This window comes from Tripterygium wilfordii, chromosome 21, assembly GCF_013401445.1.
Source record: "Tripterygium wilfordii isolate XIE 37 chromosome 21, ASM1340144v1, whole genome shotgun sequence".
Taxonomy (NCBI): Eukaryota; Viridiplantae; Streptophyta; class Magnoliopsida; order Celastrales; family Celastraceae; genus Tripterygium; species Tripterygium wilfordii.
In genome coordinates this window covers 34,701-57,171 of record NC_052252.1, presented here as the reverse complement: position 1 = coordinate 57,171, position 22,471 = coordinate 34,701, and the positions used below count along the sequence as shown (strand labels likewise).

The following is a 22,471-nucleotide window of genomic DNA, read 5'->3' as shown; positions in this document are numbered from 1 at the left end:
GTCTTGCTTTGGACTGAAATCAGAGATTCTTGAACTCAGAAACTCCTTGGAGATGCAGCCTCCATCGACTTAGCCTAACCGTGAAAGCCTTGCTTTTTCTTCTTCTCTCCTCCTCTCCCTCTAGGGTACCGTAGAGAGAACTCACAGACGGAGAGTAGAGAGAGAAAACGAAGAGGAGAGGAGATATAATTTAATAACGTTGTATTAGCCAAAACAATTTAATAATACAGTCATTATCCATTTGTTAACTTTTTTTAATTTCAATTTAATGACGCTAATTGAAACAGCATTATTAGAAAAAATTTCCACTAGTAACGCTGTTTGAGAAAGCGTTAAATGCCATTTTGATATAAAAAAATTTCAATTGAATGCCAAATAGATATTTAATTTTAATCAAAATGCCACTTTGGAAAAAAAACTCAGAAGGGAGAGGTGCTGACAGTTCTGTGCATGTCAAATCAGACGTAATTAATCATATAAAACGTACACAAATAAAGGATATTTAACTCATTAGGAGTCCGGGCCCTCAGCTGAACTCATTTGAAATTCATTAAATCTCAACCATCCATCTCATATGATACTGAGATTTAATGATAATTCATCAACTTAAATCATTTTAGTGTTCCCTCTCTCTTCAATCCTAAAATTGGTTCTCGACGACAACTACTCTCACTAGCCAAGCGACGACGACGACCGCCATGAGCCAGAGGTACCTGAAGCAAACCCTACCCCTGTCAACAGATCTTGATCTTGCAGTCCACCTAAATCAGTCATTTGCATCGTCATTGGTTGCTGGTCCCTTGGATGTGGTTTGAACTAATGGGGATATGTCAGTTGGTGCTGTATCACTCAAAGATGATGCTTGTGTATTTCGTCCCGAAGCAACCAGGTTAGAGTTACTCCCTGATGATAAAACAGGTCTATTACCTACAACAGGCTCACTTGCAGCACCCTCATTTGTTTCGGGTGCGTCTGTTGCAATTTCTACTGCTGGCGTATTGGTAACGGATGCACCTGCAACATCCAGGTTTGCAGCAGAATGCGCACTTTCAGTGACCGGTTTTGCATTTGAAGGTGCAGATTCAGGCTGGCCATAAGGTGCAGTTTCGGTTTCTGCTGCAATAGCCAGTGAGCTGCCTGGTGCAAGTGTAGGACCCGCAGGTGCTTCTAATTGCAATGGCTTGCCTGCTTGCTGTTGTTGAGTCTGCACAATAGAGATGGGCTTTTTCTGGACAGTAATAGTTGAAGCAGAAAGAGATGGCATCCCTGGAGGAAGAATTTCAATTGGTGGTTTCCTCCCAGCTTCTGCTAGACTTGTGAGCTTGGGTTCCTCAAGGGAAGCCATAAATGCAGCAGCAGCATCTGTCTTTGTTAACAGAGTGTGCTCAACCTCCTTTTGTAGCATTATATTCCAAGCTTGAACCACGTTCTTCAGTGTCGGTCGACCATGAGCCTAGAACATGGATAAGGCTGGTCAGATCAAAGAAGTAAACTGAGAATTATAAAATAGATAATGTTATTATAAACATGGAGTACATGGGCATGAAGAACGGCCTCAGCAAGCATTCCAGTGTCCTGCCACGCCTTCTCCATCAGGGCATTGTCTCCCAAAACTGCAGCTGAAAATGCTGCTTCACGTCCTAGCCCTACTGAGATCAAGTTGTTTACCAAATTCTGTAGTGCACACATGTAAGTAGTTTTAAATTAAGATGACAAAACTAAGGCAACCAAATAAAAGAAGTAATAAGCTCAATTAGAAATTATATTCCACCAGGAATCTACGAAATCAAAGGCATTAGTGGCTAACTGGCTATGGTAAAAAATGGTGATTTCTCTCTCACATCAGACATCAAAAGAATCTGCAGGCAAAACTACTTTCAAAAAAAAACTGCGATGTTACTTTCAAATCATCCAACTTCCATCCTCTGACTAAAAAAATAAAGCTTCATCTGATGTTTTCACAAAGAGAGAGATAGTCTACAATGGTTTAACAACCTCACGTTACGACTTAAATTTGAAATTTTAATAGCATATAAAAATTCCGCCAAATCCTCAGAATTAATTCGAAAGCTACTTGACTTCTCTGAATCTACTAACTATACCCTAACCTCAATCAAGTTCTTCATGATGAACACATGAACTAGACGATATTCATAATCATTTAGTGCAAACCTTGAAAAGAAACACAATTCAGTTGCTAATACAAATTCAAGTCTATCAGAACTCATACTCCAGCGATTTAAGATACGTGATCGTCAACTTCATATCATCAGTTAAAGAAAAGAGCCAAAATCTACGGATTCGTTGATTTTTCACAAATGCACTTGGCATACATGAGGATTCTAATCTCGATCATTGATGATACTATAGTTCAATAATCACTTGAAGAAACACACAGGCTTTTCCTATCAACTACAACCACGACCAAATAGAATATGGAATTTAAGTGTGTTTTGAGGTCTAACTTGCTAGTTTAGCTTTCGTACAACATCTCGTAAGGAGATGATGCCAATAGACTAAGTTATGTTTGAAATTTGACAAAAACGTGAAAGGTTCATCCGATATCATCTAATCAAGAGCTAGGAGACAATAAGTACTAAAAGGAGTCCCCAAAATATCATGCTATGATGAGCAGTGAGCACCCCATCATAAAAATGGAAAAGCGGACATAATGACTGGAGAATAAGCATAAATACAGATCACAGGATTCCTAACTTCCCAAGTCTAAAAAAGAAGAACAATATGTTAAAAGCTTGTATTGAAGAAGATAAGGCTGTTCAAATACAATAATATCTTAAATTTCTAAGTAAGATTAATGGCATAGACACAAGATTAGAGAAATATTTTCAAAGAATTGTGTGGAGTATAAACAAGTAGATTTGATGACTTCTCTTTGGATTCACTTTATTGTACACGATAGATTACTCCATAAGCTTTATGAATGCATGAAGCGGCATGGATTCACAGATGTTTTATTACTAAAAGATCTACATTGAATCAACTAATTTAAGAACCAATTTTTTTTGAATAGTTGCAACAAAGGCAGAACAGAACAGAACACTAATTCACCATAAACATCAATAAATGGGTGATTTAGAAATGACTACTTTCAGTACAGTTGATAAATTTCAATTCTTTAGAAAGAAGCAAACAACTTATGCGGCAGTATGCAACAGAAAAATGAGAGAAGGTAAGTCCTTTTGCATCAATACATGAACATAGATATTAAAGCATAGTTGGACACATCAAATAGCTCAACGAACCAGAGAGAAAGAGAAGCTGAATTAGTATTGGTACATACACTGAGCCGTGTCAACTCTCCATGATTTGCAAGGCGCAAAGCAAGTCCCCTTATCTCATGGCCTTGTAAAGCTCCTTTCACAGAACCCGCAGCAGCTAACCTCTTTAGAGCTTCACGTGCAATATCAGCTAGTCCAGTAGCATCAGCGGCATCAATCAGGTCCAAAAACTCCTTTGCAAATTTCACTATTCCTTGAACGCCCTCCACAACATTTTCTTTCTTAGCTGTTAAATTCATAATGTCACTCAAGTCGAGGGTAAGACTGTCCTGCCCTATGTCCCTGCTGTTGCTCATTGTAAGAAGGCATTGAAGAGCTCTTTTCAAATCATTACTTTGCATGGCCAGATCAAACTCCAACCTGGAAAAAAATAGTATAGTTGCATATAATATCACATTTAAAATGTAAAACCCATGGACCACAATACAGGCAACCAGATGCTACTATAACAACAGAGAAAAGTGTAGGTGCTGGACATATCAACCAAAGCTGTTACATATACGAGCTTTTAAGTTATTATAGCAATTAGCAAGAAGTGCTGCCACAGCCACAAACTGCTGGGCATATCAACATCTATATACAAGAGTACAAATACACCCTCAATCATAAAAAAGCATTGATATATTGTATCCCAAAACAGGAAAGATGCAGAACTTGGAAAATAGCAAACCTCTTAGATATTCCTGGTAAATGAAGTGCCTCAGTAGCATAGCCCATTCCAAGCATAAATTGTGCCAAGTCATCATGATGTTCTCTCCCAAGCCTACTTGCCCTGTGGTAAAAGATAAATTACAAAGAACTAGTATGACAACTGCGAGAGAGCTAATACCAAGTTTACAGCATTCATTATCTCCAAGGAAAAAGTCTATAAAGTTAATACCATTTTACTGCACTCACAGCATCTCCATAAGCAGCAAGACACCGGCAACGAATACCAGGATGGCTTAGCGATAAGGCATGAGCAGTCATGTACCTGCCAAAAGAAGTTCAAAAGTCTAACAACATTTTCTTCAAGACAATATGTTACATCATAATCAGTTGCTGGTAAGATAGTATCATATAAAGCAAGACAGGTAGGCAACAATATAGAAGATACCAAAAGACCACTTTTTGACGATCCAAAAGGAAAAATATACGAGTCTAAACAGTCTACGACATCGAGGATTGATGGCTCTACATTGAAGGAAATTTTATCCATTGAATAATTCTAAATAATTTTTGTCTCAGTTCTATTGGCATCTTCATCAAGAAATACAAAGATCACCTTTTGAACAACCAGATAAATTAAAAAGCAATCTTTTACTCCTATATGTTAGGAAACTCAAATGACTAAAATAAGATAAAATAAGATTTCAGGAATTCGAGGCACAGAAAATGAGCAGTAGAAAGAAAATAATAATAATGATGTAGGTAGAGTCATCATCGTCAGGATCAAAGCCTGTATCCTGACAATATTGATCAGAGCCATATGAGACAGTGAGAATCCATTGCATGAATTTTTCTTTGCCACTCATTGTGATCCAAATTTAGCACCTTCAACTAAACCTAGGAAGTCAAGTCCTTTCCTACCACTTCTATCCATGTCTTTCTCGATCTCTCTCCTTTTCAGTATTTACTAGTTATTTTTAACTGTATAATGATGCATTCATATTGCTAGTTTTCTACACTGGTAATGCCCAAACTACCTTCGCTGATTTTCTCACATCTTGTCTTCCATTGTTGGTAACGTACCCTAGGTCAAAGTCTCATTTCTTATCCTATCCTTCCAGATGTTTTCGCTGTCACTACATTCTCCTTATTTCTGCTAAACTCATTTGCTAGGCATACTGTTCTTAATAACCCAACACTTTGTTCCATATATTTTGTCGGGCGTACAGAAGATCCATAGAAATTCCCTTCTAGCTTCAAGGTTCTCTTCAATTGCTTAAAACCTCCAATGCTCTTCCACCTCATCCAAACTGCTTTAATCTGTTTTGCTATATCCTCCTAAATTACACTGTCATTGTAAATTATAGATCCAAAATATTTAAAAATCTCATAATTAGTACTTCATTGCCATCTATTTCAATGATCCTCATGTCCTCTACCACCTTTTCCAAACTTAACACTTAATATATTTTATCTTTTTTGAATGGAACACTTAATGTATTTTATCTCTGTCTCACTTACTCTAAAACCTTTGGATTTCAAATTTGTTCGCCATGTTTCTGAGTTCAAACTAACTCCCGGTATGGTCTCCTTCACTGAGACAATGTCATATGTAAAAAACATGCACCAAGGGACTTCGTCTTGAATCTGCCTTGTAAGCTCATCAATTACTATGGCAAACAAGAATGGCTAGACAAAAATCGTTAATGTAAATATATTGTCATAGGATATGCCCCTGTAGATCCTCCACTACACAAGCTGCTGCTCCTCCGTACACTCTTAATGTAGCTAATTAGAACTGCCATGATCAAGAATGAGAAGCTTGAATATGTGCATAAGTTAAATTTTATTAATTTGAGGGAATGGTCAATGGGGATTTATCTGTATTTTAATGTCAAGGCGGGTCTAAAATTTTTTAGTAGGATTAAAGTATAGTTCTATTAAAATTAGGAAACTGGGTAAAGGTTGACTTAACACAGCTAAGCGCCTAAGCCAATTATCCATGATCTGGTTGAGAGAAGAATCTTGGTCATTAAAGGTTATACGATTCCTTTCCTTCCACACTAGCAAATGAACAAAAGAAACTTGCACAGTGATTCATATCATCAAGTAAAGTAGTGGAGGACTATTTTGACCAGTCATTGAATATTTGAAACAAGAACATTCATATTACCTATCAACAAGCCAAAGAACTCCATCTTTTACACCCATGATAACCAGTGGTCCTACTGGCCGCTTCTGCTCTACAGGAAAACGAGTAACTGCCACTGACACACCCCCACCACCAACAGCGATCTCATTAACTCGTCTCTCCTCCAACTCCTTTGGCATTGAAGAGTCATCCCCATCAACTTTAGACAGCTTTGGCAATGTCAAGAATGGTGGCACAGAAGGAGAATTCTGGAAAGAAGCTAACCGAACCACCTGAAAAGAAAACATATTTGCATGCAGGAGGGAAATGTTAAAACCACATGATTGGCAAGGCTTAAAAGCAAATCTCCAACAACTTAATTGCGGTATTTTATGCCTAAAAGCAAACAATTTTTTAAATGTAAGCCTAAAAGCGAACAATAAGGAAGCAAAATTAGCATATGGATTTATCTAATAACATCACGTAGATAGGAGTGAAAGTGTGAAACTACAAGGAAAACTCATAACATCATACAGATCCAGGAGTGAAACTACAAAGAAAACTCAATATGCGTATATTAGTGGCTAGAAAAATAGCAAATGGCTTTCTCTAATAACATCATGTAGATCAAGGAGTGAAACTACAAAGAAAGTAGAAAACTCTATATCTGCAGCTTGAACATTATAAGGCTAACAACACATGTGCACAAGGCTTCTGCAGCGGGTAGAGTTGGGGACAAGTAAGATGTACGCAGACTTCACCCCACATAATATGTGGAGAGACTTATTCCAGGAATTGAACCTGTGACCTATACGTTGTAACTCTACCACTGAGCCACATGTTCGCCTACGGTATGCTTAACCCGAATTTCATATGCATAACCCAAATTTCATATACATAACCTACTATGAAGAACTATCTACATATGTCGGAAAAATATATTCTACATCAAAAAAGTTTCTAGCAAACAACTTTGAGCAACCAGACAGCTAGAGCCAACAACCCCTCAGTTGAGGTGGTTAAGGCATAGACTCGAACTGGTGGTATCAAAGTTCAAGTTCCCCATCCCCACTTACATAGAAAAACTCAGCCAGAAAAACAATAATAGATGAGGAATAATAAATTAACCTGTAGCATTGGGGGCCTCAATGCGATTCTATCTTGAGAAGTAGATTGGGGAACTTCGACAGTGATTAGTGCTAACTCTCCATGCTCAGCAACTGCTCTAGCCTGTGCTTCTTTCAGCTTCATTTGTTCTTTCATTTTTCTTGTTTCAATATCAACAGCGGTTACCCCAGCATCCACAAACACACATCTGAAAGATGTAGCATAGAATAAAGTAACAATCCAGCTCAAGCATGATTATTACTACTTTCCTCAATTCTCATAGTATTATACCATATTAACAGAGACGGAGAAAATGGATTTTGGCTTCTAGGAGGAAATAAATACTCCAACTTAATGTTGAATTAAGGAAACAACAACAGGTGCACAAGCCTTGCACAATGGAAGTGAGGTCATGAAGGGGACTAATACAGCTAAATGCCGGATTGCAGAGATCTTATATGGCTTGCACCTGTCACCTCTAAGTTGTCCTTTTCAAATTTATATTGAATTTACTTTATGAATCATCATCATCATCATTGTATTTATCCCAATAAATTGGGCCGGCGACATAAATCAACATGAGAAAATCAATTTGAATCCAAGCAATGAATTTTTATTCACCATTTAATGAGGTTCAGTAAAGTTTTACACTGACTGTTAACGTACCGCAGCCCTCCTCCTTTTTCTGGCTTGGGATATCGGCTCTGGCAAGAGAGAGACCATTTATTTTTTATCAATTTGGGGAAAGTAAATGATAAGGTGCCTAGAGAAGTGATTTGGCAGGTTCTAGAGAAGGGTGGTTTCATTAGCTATATTAATCTGACTTAAGATATGTACACGGACCAGTAGCAAATGCAAGAAGAGAATCTATAGAACCATTCCCCATCACCATAGGTTTGCATCAAGAATTAGCATTGCCCACTTTCTAGTTTTCCAAAATGATGGATAAGCTAATGAGGTCTTTTCAAGACAAAACTCCTTCTCAGATGTTCTTTTCAGATGACTTTATCCTAGTAGATGAGACCATGCAACCAATTAGTTGGGTATTGGAACATAGAGACAAGCTTCAGAATCTAAGGGCTTTAGAATAAGTAGGATGAAGGAATAACGTATGAAGTGTAAGTTCTAAGAGTTTAGAATTTCTAAACTCATGTCTGTAGCTAAGATAGAGACTAAAATGTACAGATTTGGAAAGGAAAAAAAAAACACATGCATCAATATCTCTTAACAAGTATCTACATGTAGAGACTCAAAAAGTGAGTCTACACTCAAATTTTAATAATATAATTTTTATATATTTTATAATAAAAATTATATATATTTTTATTGCGACGCAGTTTATTATTGATTAATATTTTTTTGTTAATTAAGTAGAAGGTAATATATTTTTTGTTAACAGATTTTTTATTTTAATTTTATAAATATATTGTATTAAACTGTATTAAACCAAAATTATTAATTAATATATTGTTTTAATTATTTTTATAATACATAAACAATAACATATTTTGTAAATAATTTAATTTATCAAATAATATAAACAAATAATAATAAATTAAGAGGAAACTAATATTTTAATGTTGTAGAGATTAGAAAAAGACTGATGCAGTTGTCGTTGAGTGGAAATGCTATAAATTGTGAAAAACTGGTATTTGAGTAGGTAAAATAGAGAATCGGTTAAGAAACTGATGCGAATTATCTAAATATCGTGGATGAAGCAACTCAATAGACGGGGAAGAAATACCAAAAAAATGAAAATTTAAAATATCTTGGATCTATAATTGAGAATAATGGAGAGAAAGAACGGAAGCAACAAATAAGATTAAAGCTAGTTGGTTGAAGCTGAAGAGAGTATCAGGTCGTTTGAACCAATAAATAACTTCACACAATAAAAGCCCAATCTAGTATCGTAAATTGGACCTTACTCCACATAATATGTGGAGAGGTTTACAGGAATTGAACATGTAACCTACAGGTTGCACCCCTGCAACTCTACCATTGGGTCATATGCTCGCCTGTAAATGAATGCTAGACTACTAAAAATATATCAATTATAATTTCTAGAGTAATATACCATTAAGTTTTGCATCGGCTCTTATTTATTTCTAATTAAACCCCTATCAGAGGTTTGAAAACAGTTCATAAGTCAAAGAAAAAAGAATATGGATAACGACTAAAACTGTCTCTGATAATTAATCTTACTCTATTGTAGTAGGGGTTACAACGAATAGCTGTCTCCGGTGCCAAAATGCTCCAGTAGCTTCAGGAATTGCAACATTGCCGAGGTACCTATATTGAGGTCGCAAAGAAGAAATAACAACATACTGCGGATATGCAAAAGCACAATACTCAACAGTTTCATCCCAAGCAGTCCATTCTGGCTGAGGAAGCATACTACCAACGGGTTCAAAAGTTTCCCAGCTGCATACGAAGAATTAAATCAAGCGTTAAAAACTGCGCAAGATTTTATTCAACTGGCTGGTGAAATCAACTTAATGTGTGCCTGGTGGCACAAAAATTTTAAAAAAACACACTGGATAACAAAATATCGTCTGTATTCAACAGGACAGATTAATTCGATTTAGTAGTTGAATTCCTTCACAAAGAGAGAGTGAGAAAGAAAGTTGAAAGGGAAGAGTGAAGAAGAAAATCATCCAAAGCACTGCTTCAGCAACTTGTTGGACAATGTGGCTTCAAAAAAACACCACTATGTTCCGTAACAAAGAAACTGAGACTAATTCTTTCATTGACATCTGGTTTAGCACCGTTAAATTTTGCTACCTAATCAATGCACTAATTTCCTTGAGACTATTACAGTCTAGCCTCTAGGGGAGCACAAGGTCTCCTTTCGGTTTAGTATGTCTCAGTTTGTCTTGCTGCTTTTTTTCTTTTTCTTTTTCTTTTATGCCTTCTGATGTACCTATTTTTTTGCTGCCTTTTTATCTCATGCACCTTTCATTGAATGATCTTTTTTTTTTGTAAGTTATGGGATTATATCCTTAATTTTTTGAGGGAGAGGGAATAGGGGGGATTGAACCTTGCACCTCGAGCCCTTTGATAAGGTATTCCACTAAATTCAAAAATAAAGAGGTAGAAGGAATCCATCAGTAGACAAAATTATTTGTCATGCCTCGAGATAAAATGCGCACATAGTTTTCAAGAAAGAACCTAAATAAAACACTAAAAGCTCTACGAAAAAACATAGAAGTAAATTAAACGCACTGATTATTTCCATCAGAAAGTTTACTTTGGAAAAACAAAGCTTAAGCCAAAAGATCTTACATCTCCCTTGCCCCCCCAAAACTAACACTATTTGACTTATTTTCCTGGAAAGCATGAAAATGAAATTATTGGAGTCACTGAAAACATGGAAGCGGATTAAAAGCAATGGTTTCCATCAGAGATTTTACATTGAAAAAACTTTTAAAAAGACACCAAATCTTCAATCTCCCTTAGTCACAAAAACTGAGAAACAGCAGTCCTTACGCAAACCAAAAAATATTTTTTTTAACGTAACGTAACTTTGAAAGGCAAATATGCTAACACTGACAGAATTAGCATGCTTAGATGGCTGAAAGGAACTAAACAGGATTGAACTTGGGTTACAATAGGTGATGGTGTAATGACAAGCAATGTGGAATCAGCCTCGCAATCTTTTACTAATTTAAGCTGCAAAGGCAAGTGAAAATAAAAAAGAAAAGGTCAAATTCACTCTCACATTTTTCAAATCCTTGTCATTACCTACTATCTCTGTTTTCTAAAACCGAACACAAGAAAAAGTTGGGGGCAAAATTATTAATTTCACTCTGAGTAAGAGTACTTGTAGACCGAAATAAATAACATAGTAAAATCCACACAGTGGATTCAAACCAGTTCTTATGGAATTCATGTTGCAAAACTATAGTTGTGTAGGATTAAACTTTGCTGATGATAATGAAGTATCTGTCATGCAATGTTGATGTCAGCAAACAGCTGAAACGAATTTAGAGACAGGCAAATCAAACGTAAGAAACATCATTCTCACCTGTACAGCTGAAAGTTTTGAGGTGCTGCATCTGCAGGAGTTCTATGAGAAGAAAATCCATCATTAAATGTACTAAATGAAGAAAGGCCACTACTTCCAAAACCTGACAAGGGCATGGACTGAATTGTGGAAATAGCCGTTGCTGCAATAGGGCTGATTCTCCGAGATGTTCGATAGGCCACACCAAGTAGTGCACCCCCATGTAAGCCAATAACCTAGAAGAAAGCGAAATAAGTGAAAAACAAAACCAATGCCTGAAATTTTGTCAGACTTAAAATTTTATCAGAAAACATGAGGAACATGAAAAGAAAGCTAAAGTGAATCTATCTTAGAAGACAAATTCTTCCTAGTTTTTAGCTTTAAAATGTTCTTCTTCTTCCTTCTTTTATTTTTATTTTTATTTTTTATTGTTAACGGGGATTGGGATCTGACTCCTACCCTTAGGCAGGGTGTCGAGGAGCTCAACCACTTGAAGTAGTGGTGCTCCTCAAGCTATATTTTTAAATCATTCTAAAATGACCTGACAGCCGTCTTAAAATTGCCACTTGCTAAGCTTAGCCACTGATTCATTACCAATTTGTGCAAATGGTATAAAGAAAGATCCAAAATGAAAGGAAAAGAGTGCAACAAGATCAATATCACGATGCAATTCCAACATAATAAGTTCTATCAACTACAAGAAGAATTAAATAAGTTAATTAAACGTTAAAGAGCCTGCCCATGCATTAGGTCGGACAAATCATGAAAACACAGTGTAAGTTATAAAATACAATACCATAAGTTCATTTGCCCTTAAAATATATACAGCCCTCTCAATAAGTCGAACTTATATCTCTTTCTAACTTCCAATATTTTCCAGGAACCTCGGTTCGAGACACAGCCAGTCCCAAAACCGACAGAGATTTGCGATAGATTGGCAATTTGGCAGCCAGCTAATAATTTGTCAAGAATTATGAACATGAATCCAATAGAGAATTATGAGTTTATGACACTGGAAATGTGGAACAAGGCAGATATACACAGACAAGTGCCGGCACAACATGATCTAGCATAAGACAATTTTATCAGAAGCACATAATCATGAAATACTATAGTTGATAACTGCAAACATGCCAGAAAAAATGAACTTATTAAAACCTAAACAACAGCATGCGCTAAGAGAAAGAATCAGATACCGGTTCACTGCGACCACCTATAGACCGCATTAATATATTTGATGTTCCATCATCCAACAAAATACGAACTTGGACGCTGGCTGCAGAAGCAGCACTAGCAGCTGCCGCAGCGGCTTGTGCAGCAGCCGCAGCAGCCGCTTCTTTTGCTTTTCTCGAAGAACTCCCCTTGGATATTATAGGAATTCTAGGAGGTAGAGCAGACTCTAATATGGCAAATCTGTCCCGAGAAGTATCCCATGCTAGAATCCTTGCACTGCCTGAATCTACAATAGACCAATCACTGACCTTGTAGATAGAGAAGTAAGGAATATCAGGCCAGACAATTGCAAGATACCTGCAACCAAATTGTATGCTGAGAAAGCAACTACAACACTCTGCAGCAACCCAACTCTAAAGACTTGCGCATTTTAAAACTAGGTAATACAAGATAATAAATAAAGACATATATTAAAAGAAATGTTCCGCATCAAAGTATAATAGATCACAACAAGGTTCCTGAAATGATTTGATAGCTGGCTGCCATCTGCAAAAGAAAGATCAACTTATACACAGTATGTCAAATAAATACAAAGAAAATAATCTAATGCAACTGACAACTGTTCATGCCAAATCTAGATTGTTAACTGCACTTATTGCTAAAACTGAGACGAGGACCAGCATCAAAAGCATCAAAAGAAATGCCAAATAAAACTTACTTTCCCGAACTGCTTACAGAAAGGACGGAATATGAATCATGTGGTACAGGCGTACTGATATGCTTTTTGATCTGCTTTACATGTAATGGTTCATAAAAATCTACTTTGAACCTTCCTGTTTCAGATAAGGAGCCATTACTTCCAAGAGAAGGATTTGCAGTGCTGGACAACTGAAAGTTAAGTAGCTTCAGTTCTCTTTCAACCACATAGACAGCAGAATGCTCCCGGATTCCAGAAGGTGCCCGAAGGGGAGCTACAGCTGGAAGCGATCTAGCGTCAAACTCACTGATGATAACACCAATATTAGTTCCGGTAGCAACAAGGTGGGGCTGTAGAGGATGTATAACCATGCAATAAACCTGCAATAAAATTGCCAAGAGAGTCAAAACATCATACTCAAGATAATTGAAATAAAAATGCCAACATAAAGCCTTAAGGCCCTTAAGGGATTTTGAATTGCATTCCTTACTATTTAGTTGCTATTCAAAAATCAACTAACAAAGGCCTCATTCAATTCATGGGATCAAACTTAAGTAGAGAATACAAGAAAAGCAGCTTCCACAATGCTTGGAAGTCTGGAGAGAATGGAGAGGGGACAAGAGCTAAATTCTTACAAAGTAAAAGAATAAGGAAAAATGAAGGCAATTTTATCATCATAACAGTTGATGTTAGTGGAAGAAATTTTGGGAGGATAAAATTGCAAATTCATGCGAAATTTAGTCATTGAAATCCTCACCTTCCAAATTCCCTAAAATTTGATGCAAGAAGAGAACCTAGCTTTTGAAGGCATGCTGAATCCATCAACACCCTCACCATTTATATGACTCCAAACAGAGCAGAAGAGAGCCCGTCTCCCCTATGCTCTGGTCCACTGATGATAACCGAACGAGGAGCCTAAATTGAGTTGGGAAAGTTTGGATTAAGGAGGCTAAGGAATGTGAACGAAAGGGTACCCTGCAAGGCTTGAAGATGACTATTTTTGTTGATCTGGTAATTCGTAGTTATTTGTTTTCTTACCAGTTGTCAATTGTATTAGGCAAGCATTTTGAGGCATGGGCTACAACCATACGTACAGGGTATACTTGTACCTGTTGGCTAAAGATTGTTCAGTGGGCACAAGGTGTACACGGGCTGAAATTGCTTCTCTCTCTCTCTCTCTATATATATATATATATATATATCCATAAGTTGTAACCTTATAAGTCTTTTTTTAAAAACAAAAGAATTTATTAACAACACCAAAGGGGTACAACCCAAAGCAAACTGGAAAGGTGTGGATTACATGAATTTAATACAATAAAAAATATTACATGTTGTTCCATTCAACCAGTGTTGTCAAGTGCGCAAAGCGCACTTGAAGCACAAAGCGCATGCTTCAAAACGCGAAGCGCAAAATTAATAAATTATGTAATAAATTCAATAATAAATGTCGGTCCCTTTTTTTACTCTTTTAGTGCGAAGTTTATCTTATTGTATTCTATTGTACACGCAAAAAAAAAAAAATAACAATACACAGGTCTTGGGTTTAACTGAATAATATGACATTATAAGGATTCAAAATTGAAAGCACTCTAGTTCTAAAGCACCTTTATCAGCTTTTTTTAGTCAAAAAAACTTTCAGATGGTGCAAGTCTTACGTGTACTTTACAAAGAAAAGATAAAAGCAAAAAAACAGACGAGAAAGATAGTCTTTCAAGGGATCATCACTAAATGAACTATGATGCTTAGAGTGATCGAAGCAGACATGAGGGATTTGAAGGCGGAGACCAACTTGCGACTCGCTCAATGGAGGATCGAGAACTTCGGGTCTTGCTTTTACAAGAAATCCAATCCTTTCAACATAGAAATCTGGAGTCCTCGCTCAAAGAGCAACCTCTGATTGCAAGATTTCTGCTTTGAGTTGACAACACCACTCCAGTCATAGCTTGTAGTTATCACCATATATACTCAGACCATAAACCTCAGACAAAGCCCACAGAAAATTATAACTTCGGTTGTTTGAGATCACAGAAATTGGGAGAGAGCCTACCATCTGATCCTTATACACAAACTTACTCTGATCCCACAGGATTGTGATACACTTGATGAGTTCGCCATTGGGAGAGAGAGTCAATTCCCTTATTTAGAACCCCAAACCTCCCTGAAGATGGAAGGCGAAAAATCCTCCAGCTTAGTCTCCTGCAAACAAATGACACTGGCCTTCCACTTCATAAGAGTATTCCTTTCAACCTTAGCCTAAGTCTTTTGGCTTTGGACCTGAGTTCACAACAATATCTCACCCTTTGATTCAAGGCTTCCATCATCCACTCTCGACTCTTCTCTTCCTTTGTCAAAATTATACAATGCATATTTCTTTCCCATTAACAGTCCTATAGGACATAATATCCTATATTCAATGCCTGTTTCTTTCTAAATAAAAGTCCTATTGGACATAATAGCCTATTTCTTTCTCCAGGCCGTACTTGGGTGCCACCCTTTAACTTATAATCTAATAAGTAAGTCTTTAGCCAACTAGCTAAAATCAAGCACAGAAGAGATTCAATGTCACCAGAAGATTCCACGTTTCTTTCTCTCCAGATTTTCTAGCAAGTCATAAGAAAGATGTGGGCAACCAACTTCCTATATTCAAGACCAAGCGGTTAGCGCTTATCCTTTCTCCTCGGAAACCAGTAATACCCAGCTCAAACAAATTACTTGATGCAAAACAATAAGACAACTGAAGATTAATCCTAACGAAAGCTATGTTCATTTGGCCAGAAGTGTCAATAACTTTTACATATTAAGGCTCTTCATATATAGTTGAAGGTTTTTAAAAGCTGAATATACTTACTAATTAAAGCTTTAGAAACAAGAGTTCATGAAACAGTAGCATATACCCGAAGCTTTTTGTTTGGTGCAAGAGCTTGAGGGGGAATCAGGGAGGAAAGTTCACACAATGGCCTCGTGAGAGCTGAGTACGTGGGGTGCTCTACAGCCCTGCAAAAAGCTCAAGCTACAAATATTATCATGTTGATTCTATTAAATCCAGTGGTGTCACCATGTCAGCCAAGAGACCTTATTGTGCAAAGACAAGCAGAGAATATGAACAGAATTTTGTAACAAATATTACTAAGAGAAAGATTCATGCATACCATATATGGGAGTCTTTGACACAAGTTAAAATATCATGAGCTGGCGCTCGAGGGTGGGTCCAAGATGCCACACTATGGCAAGCCAGCTTAGGAACAGGTTTGATTCGTCGTAACTCCTGTAAAGTATAAGTCCGAAAGAATATAAAAGAAATTAAAAAAAACATGCTGGAACTTCAAAATAAATTTTCAATTATGAATGTGCTTTTAGAATAAATTAAGAACTATGCATGGTTGATACAATACCTTGAAAGAGATTGTGTCCCATATTGCCAATGTCTTGTCTGCTCCACTAGTAATTAGTTGTGGAGTTCCTCCTATCACTCTGGAAAGTTCAACGGCCAGAACCCCACCATCATGTGCCTATTGATGTTGGCAAATGCATTAAAACTCACCCTCAACTTTGCTAAAATACCATTTACAAAATTAGATGAGAAATTAAAGAAAATATAGTACTGAACCTAATACAATCCACAAAAATTATTAGCATCTGGACAAATAATGAACAATCTGACAGATTTAATAGGTTCTAGTTTCCGACAAAAGGGGATAGGCTAAATTTCTGGTTCTGGTTCTTCAGTGCACCTGCTGGTTAATTTGGCGTAATTCCAGAATTTCCCGCGATAAGGAGTGTTCAATTAGGATTTTCCAGGATAATTGGCTCTCAGAGCTCAAGCTCTGGTCGATTAGTACTTGTTCTAAATATTTTTGATTATATTAGAATTATGTAATCTGCTTTGTCCTTGGGTTGCACGTCCTTGGTACCGTTAATAAATTTCTTCTATTCAAAGAAAAAGACAAGGGGTTAGGCCAGGGAAATAGATCTTGAATTCATAATTAATATGACTTTCTTGTACAATTTTACCAGGAACTTAGCGGCCACAAGTCTGGATAAAGGCCAAAGAAGAGGGTGAAACCTCAGCAAAAAGGTCATGCATAAGATAAAATCAAACCAGTGTACTATCAAAACTCTTTTATAGTGCCTACCAAGGGTTACCAGTTTGGTTTTAGTTTAGATAATACGCGTTAAAAGCTATACTGTCGTTTATTCTTTAATTTTTTTTGAGTGTTCAATCAGGGATTGGGAATTGAACTCCTACCCTTATGACAGGGTGGTGAGGAGCTTGACCACTTGAACTAGTGGTGTTCCTCAAGCAATACTATTGATGAGACTGATGAACAAATATTGAAATAATGAAAAAAAAATAGTCACCTATGCTCTTATAGACTTCGAGAAGCCATGTGCTAGGGTTTTCAAGATATGACACGATGGACTTCAGAAAAGGAAAGGGATCTTGGATATCTACATCAATGTGATGAAGGATATACCATTACTTTAAGATCAAGTGGAGGATTCACAAAAGATATGTCTACGACTCTACGTCAACGCTCGACATTGAGCATATTCTTGTTAGACAGTTGCCATGGTGATGGATGAACTTACAAAATCTATTTGGGAAAAAAGAAGCTTTGCTTTGCGTTGTTTGTAGGTGATGTAAACTTACTAGATGAGAATCATAGGACATATCAGGAGTTAGTTTGAAGTTGGAAATATAAATACATAGCCTTGAATCTCGGGGTTTAGACTAAACAGGACTAAGGAAATATGTGGGATATAGGTTTAACAAAGGTAGGTGAGGCGATGAGGAGTCAAAAATTAGATGAAGAAAATGCCAAGGGAACAACACCGGGTGCACAAGGTTTCAGCAGAGGCATGATGGGAACAAAGTCCTACCCTTGCATCGCAAAGAAGCTGCTAATGTATTTATGTTCCTTTGGGTTGCACCTTCTGGGTGCTCCTCTTAATAGCATTTTTTCCATTGAAAAATGATTTGAAACTTTGATCCCTAGGCTGTGGTGAAGCAACTTTACCACTAGGTCATTGACCTTATAGGGCTATTGTTGAATACGAACAAAAGGTGTAAGAAATGGTGAATAAAACAATAATAAGGAATTCAAAACTTAGCTTTTAATATCTCAAGTCAATAATTCAAAAGGATGCAAAGATTAAGGAGGATGTATCCTCCACAATTAAAGCCAGCTCAAAAATGTGTACGTTGCACTTGGCAACACAATGACTGGATAAGAAACCAATAATAAGATATGGAGAAGGTACAACTCACATCGAAGATAAGGATTTGGGCATGTATAGGGCAGAGAAGTTGGCTTTCATGAGAAAAATTGAGAGAATCGAGTAGGTGATACTTAAATACAAGAGATTCAAGAGAAGGTGCAAATGGAGATGGTGGGAAAAGATAAGACACTACAGGATTAGTAGATAGCATAGTGGTAGATCAGAACGAATGGCATATGAGAATTCAGGTAGTGGATGCCAACTACTTTTTCTACTGGATTCATGGAGCCGAAACAAAACTATTTGGGATTAAACTTTGATGATGATGATAATAATAAGGTATTAATGCCCTCTGAAGAACGACATTACAATGAAAGGACGAAAGGCAATCTACCTTTAAGCTTAGCTTAGGTACAAGTTCACGTGAATCTTGAGTTTGGTCTGCACTCCAAAGTATTAGTAAACCATCGCTACCACCAGACACAAGAAGAGCCTGCAATCAAATTTAAGTACAAGAAAAATAAATATACTTAAAAAATGTGAAACCTAGTAAGAATTCAGTGTAGTCAAACATGTGCCTCACATCCCTGTGTAATCCTCACAAACAGCATATTTGTATGGAAAGTTGGAAAAAGGAAAAATGGATACCAAATCATGAGCCTCGAACTTGCACAATGCAGTAGTAATATGATCTATATCTTTTCCGGTTGTTGTACGGAACAAACCATATACTCCACCATTCAAACCAAATCCCATTTTTTCCTATCAGTTCTTCAAGCCTGGACACATGCTCCCATACTCCCGAAACCTATATTTCCAAAACCTCGAACTCCAAACTATCATATAATTCTTAAACTTAAAACCCTGAACTACCATTACCATCAACATCTGTTCCACCTTATTTATTAATTATAAAAAATAAATTTAAATGAAAATCCCCATCCAATCAAGTAGAAAACTGCTGCTGTTCTCTTCTTTTTCCCCTTCATCGACACTATGCCACTCACAAGTATGTATGCAAACTCACATCACAATTCTCATAGCACACCTAGCTGAAAGAAATACACTACGAGACACAAAATCAACTGTAAGAATAATGATCTACCTCGCCAGACGAAGCCATGAAAGTCACCAAACAAGAAATAGATCCTTTATGACCTCCGGTGTATCTACGTGTGAGCTGCAAAATACTGAAATATTAGCACGCAAGCATAACCAGCGTGATTACGCAACAAGTTGAGAAAGTCCAAACCTTCCAAGTTATCATTGAAAGAACTCTAATGACACCATCTGATCCGCCAAAAGCAACAAGTGGGCCATCTCCAACAGAAGACCTAGAAAGGAACTCCATACTGCAGAATACAATGAAAAACAATCAATATAGGTCATATAGCATCAAAGTCGGGAGGCATTAGAATTCTCAAGGTAATGAAGACAGTTGATAATTCAGGCATGAAAGAGAAAGATTCAAAGAAAAGAAAGCAGGGACTGCTCACATGAGTATATACAATATAACAGTGTATTTATGTTTGTGCATATCTGTGTGTAGAAATAGCATGACAAGTTAATTTCAGATGTGGGAAAATCCTGACCAGCATTAATATATTAGGTAAGGAACACTTGCCAGAGAAGTGACTTGTTGTCAAGTTCTTGCTTTGGTACATCTCGGCCACGCATTGATACCAAGTCCAAAAATATGGCTTTATTTTCACAACAGATGACAAGGAAGTGCCTGCCTTTGGTTGATGGAGCAGGGTAATTAAATGCAGATGTAACATTATTGATGGCTGAAGGAGCTTCTGCAGCTGCAGCGCGGGTACGCCAATGTTGCCAAAAGCACACATCGTCATCATAAAAACTTACCTGCTTAACACTTTGAGGGAAACATATCGTCCCCAACATATATTTCAGGTTTAAACAAACAAGACAACAGGAAAAACAAATATGAAAAGGAAATTGCAAGATCCAGTACCTCCCTCCTCGCATGGCCTCCGTTGGTTTCCCTTTAGGCTCTGCAAAAACAATACAGGAAAAAACATCAACAAAACATTTTTACAAAAATATAAGTAAAACAATCTCACTACTATAGACATTTCTATTTGACTGTTTTCTTTTCCACAAACTCAGTGCATTCTATCAATAGAATATAATCTTCTACTTCTAATAATAAGAAAAAATACTATGAAATGAGCTCATATATTTTTGTTTAATGGCACAACGGAGGACAAAAGTTGGAAGGACATTCAACTTGCTATGTAAAGGAAGGTGAGTCAAACCAAACTAGTGGATCATAATGACATGGATTGTGGAGAAGACCATTGGTTCTGTTCAGTCAGGCAATAATCAAGATCTGTAAAATCCATCAAGGTGCACAATAGCAACCTTGGCAAGACTATAAACACTTAAAAAATACTCTATGCAAACAACTGCAACGAGATCTGCTCATTAGAAAGTTCGAAGCAAGATCAGAAACCGTTCCAATTGAGAGCGTCAAAATGAATAGAGAAACCTGACTCCCCCTCGGCAAGCTTCTCCAACTTGGCTCCCACCAAACGCCTCTGGTCGACCCCACCCGCTTTCAGCTCATAAATGACCTACAACCAGATTCATGTAGTTACAAGTCACTAGAAAATGGTTCCTCTCAACAAATCAATTAAATCAAACTTCGAGAAACATAAAAGGAACCTGGCGATGTTCCCAGTTCCAAACGGAGACGTGATCAGAGTCATCCGCGGTGACAAGCCACGGATGCGTGGGATGCAACTGAATTTTGACGATCTTATCGCTTGTCGGACGGAAAGCTCTCAAACGCAGCATGTCCTAATAATGCCTTCTCTTTTCTTTCAGAATTACTATCCCAACCCCAACCGAGAAAAAGAGACCCAGATCAACTCGCGATCTGAGGGTATGCTTCTGCGAACGACGAATCTTATTTGACTGTGACAACAAATCACAAGTTGGAACATACAGAGTTCATCGAATGTGAAGATAAGAGTAAATTGGAGGAATGTTGCCGAGGGAAATAAACTAAAATTTGGGGAGTTAATTGAACTAAACTTTTTATCACTCAAAGATGCCATTTGTTTCAAAAGTAACCCAATTTCAAATTGTTTCAACTCAATTCATCCAAAGTTTAGTTTTATTTCAATTTCATCACTTAGGCAGATTTCAACAAAACCGGACAATCAAACATCACACAAGGCATGTTGACCACCAGGTCAAACGCTGACAAGGAAAGAAGGCAAATACCACGTGGGAAAAAAAGAGAACATATTAAAATAAATAACAGATTGTACTGCATATTACATACCTGTAATTGAACTAAATGCATATAAATGTTCTGTTATGGTAAATATCATCTGCATTTTCTAGGGCTGAGATTGGGTCGGGTCGGTTGACTATTGGTCAATTATCAGCCCGACCCGACCAACCGACTTAGCACCAATTCTAAAACCATTATCGGCCTGACCTTTGTGGGTCAGGTGATGGTTAGCAACCGCCCAATGGGTCGGTCGTTGGTAACAACCGACCTCATGCAAGTCTAAAAATCTGAAATGAATAACAGTAAAATTCTTGAACTGCGTAATGCTACAGATGAACAAAAGTTACAAAACAGAAGCACATATATTCTATCACCATCTAGTATCCAAGATTCCAAATTATCAACCACAGGTCCACAACCACAGTGACAGGTTCACTATCATATTCCTACCAGAGGCACCTCAGGCAAGTTATCAACCACAACCATACCAAGCAAAGACGAAATCCCAAATCTCATCCCAGTCAAAGACGAAATCCAAATCCCATCCCAAGCAAGACGGCAGTGGCACCACCTAATTTGAGAGCAAATAGAAATTAAACTAGCCCAAATAGAGATTGTGTGAGTCTACGAGACAGCAAGAGTGCGAGAGCGAGACTAAGGGTGACCGAGTGAGATTGAGTCTCTGACTGAGAGACGTAGACGCCTTTTCTTCTCTTCTGGTTCTGGGTTCTTAGCTTGAGTGGAGTATTGGAGTTGCGACTGGCTTGAGTGGAGTGTAGTGGTTCTAGGGTTTGTGACGTGTGATGCTTGATTGTGTGTGTAGTGTTGATGACTCGATGTCGTATTGTTGTTTAGTGATACATACAGGTCACTTACTAGTGGTCACGTTTAGTCATTTAGATTTAGATTATTAGTGAATTTGATTAAC

The 22,471-nt window shown here is 37.3% G+C and overlaps 1 protein-coding gene across 2 annotated transcripts; it reads right to left on the bottom strand.

Annotated features, from left to right (window-relative positions):
- Window positions 1-447: 447 nt before the first annotated feature.
- On the bottom strand, window positions 448-21,329 carry LOC119988064. Of its 2 annotated transcripts, XM_038832968.1 has the most exons (22): window positions 20,967-21,329; window positions 20,791-20,875; window positions 20,254-20,293; window positions 19,906-20,154; window positions 19,534-19,633; window positions 19,387-19,461; window positions 18,676-18,774; window positions 16,454-16,570; window positions 16,211-16,326; window positions 15,956-16,055; window positions 13,080-13,438; window positions 12,385-12,718; window positions 11,313-11,424; window positions 11,210-11,240; window positions 9,388-9,606; window positions 7,207-7,393; window positions 6,121-6,371; window positions 4,180-4,272; window positions 3,970-4,071; window positions 3,302-3,659; window positions 1,537-1,674; window positions 448-1,453 (listed from the first exon to the last, which is right to left on the bottom strand). In XM_038832968.1, the coding sequence occupies exons 1-22, from the start codon at window positions 21,096-21,098 to the stop codon at window positions 767-769; spliced, it is 3,984 nt and encodes a 1,327-aa protein (XP_038688896.1). In that variant the 5' UTR covers window positions 21,099-21,329; the 3' UTR covers window positions 448-766. The 2 variants fall into 2 exon arrangements, with proteins under 2 accessions (XP_038688896.1, XP_038688895.1); XM_038832967.1 differs by having other exon boundaries at window positions 11,210-11,424; window positions 20,967-21,328.
- Between the last annotated feature and the right edge of the window lie 1,142 nt (window positions 21,330-22,471).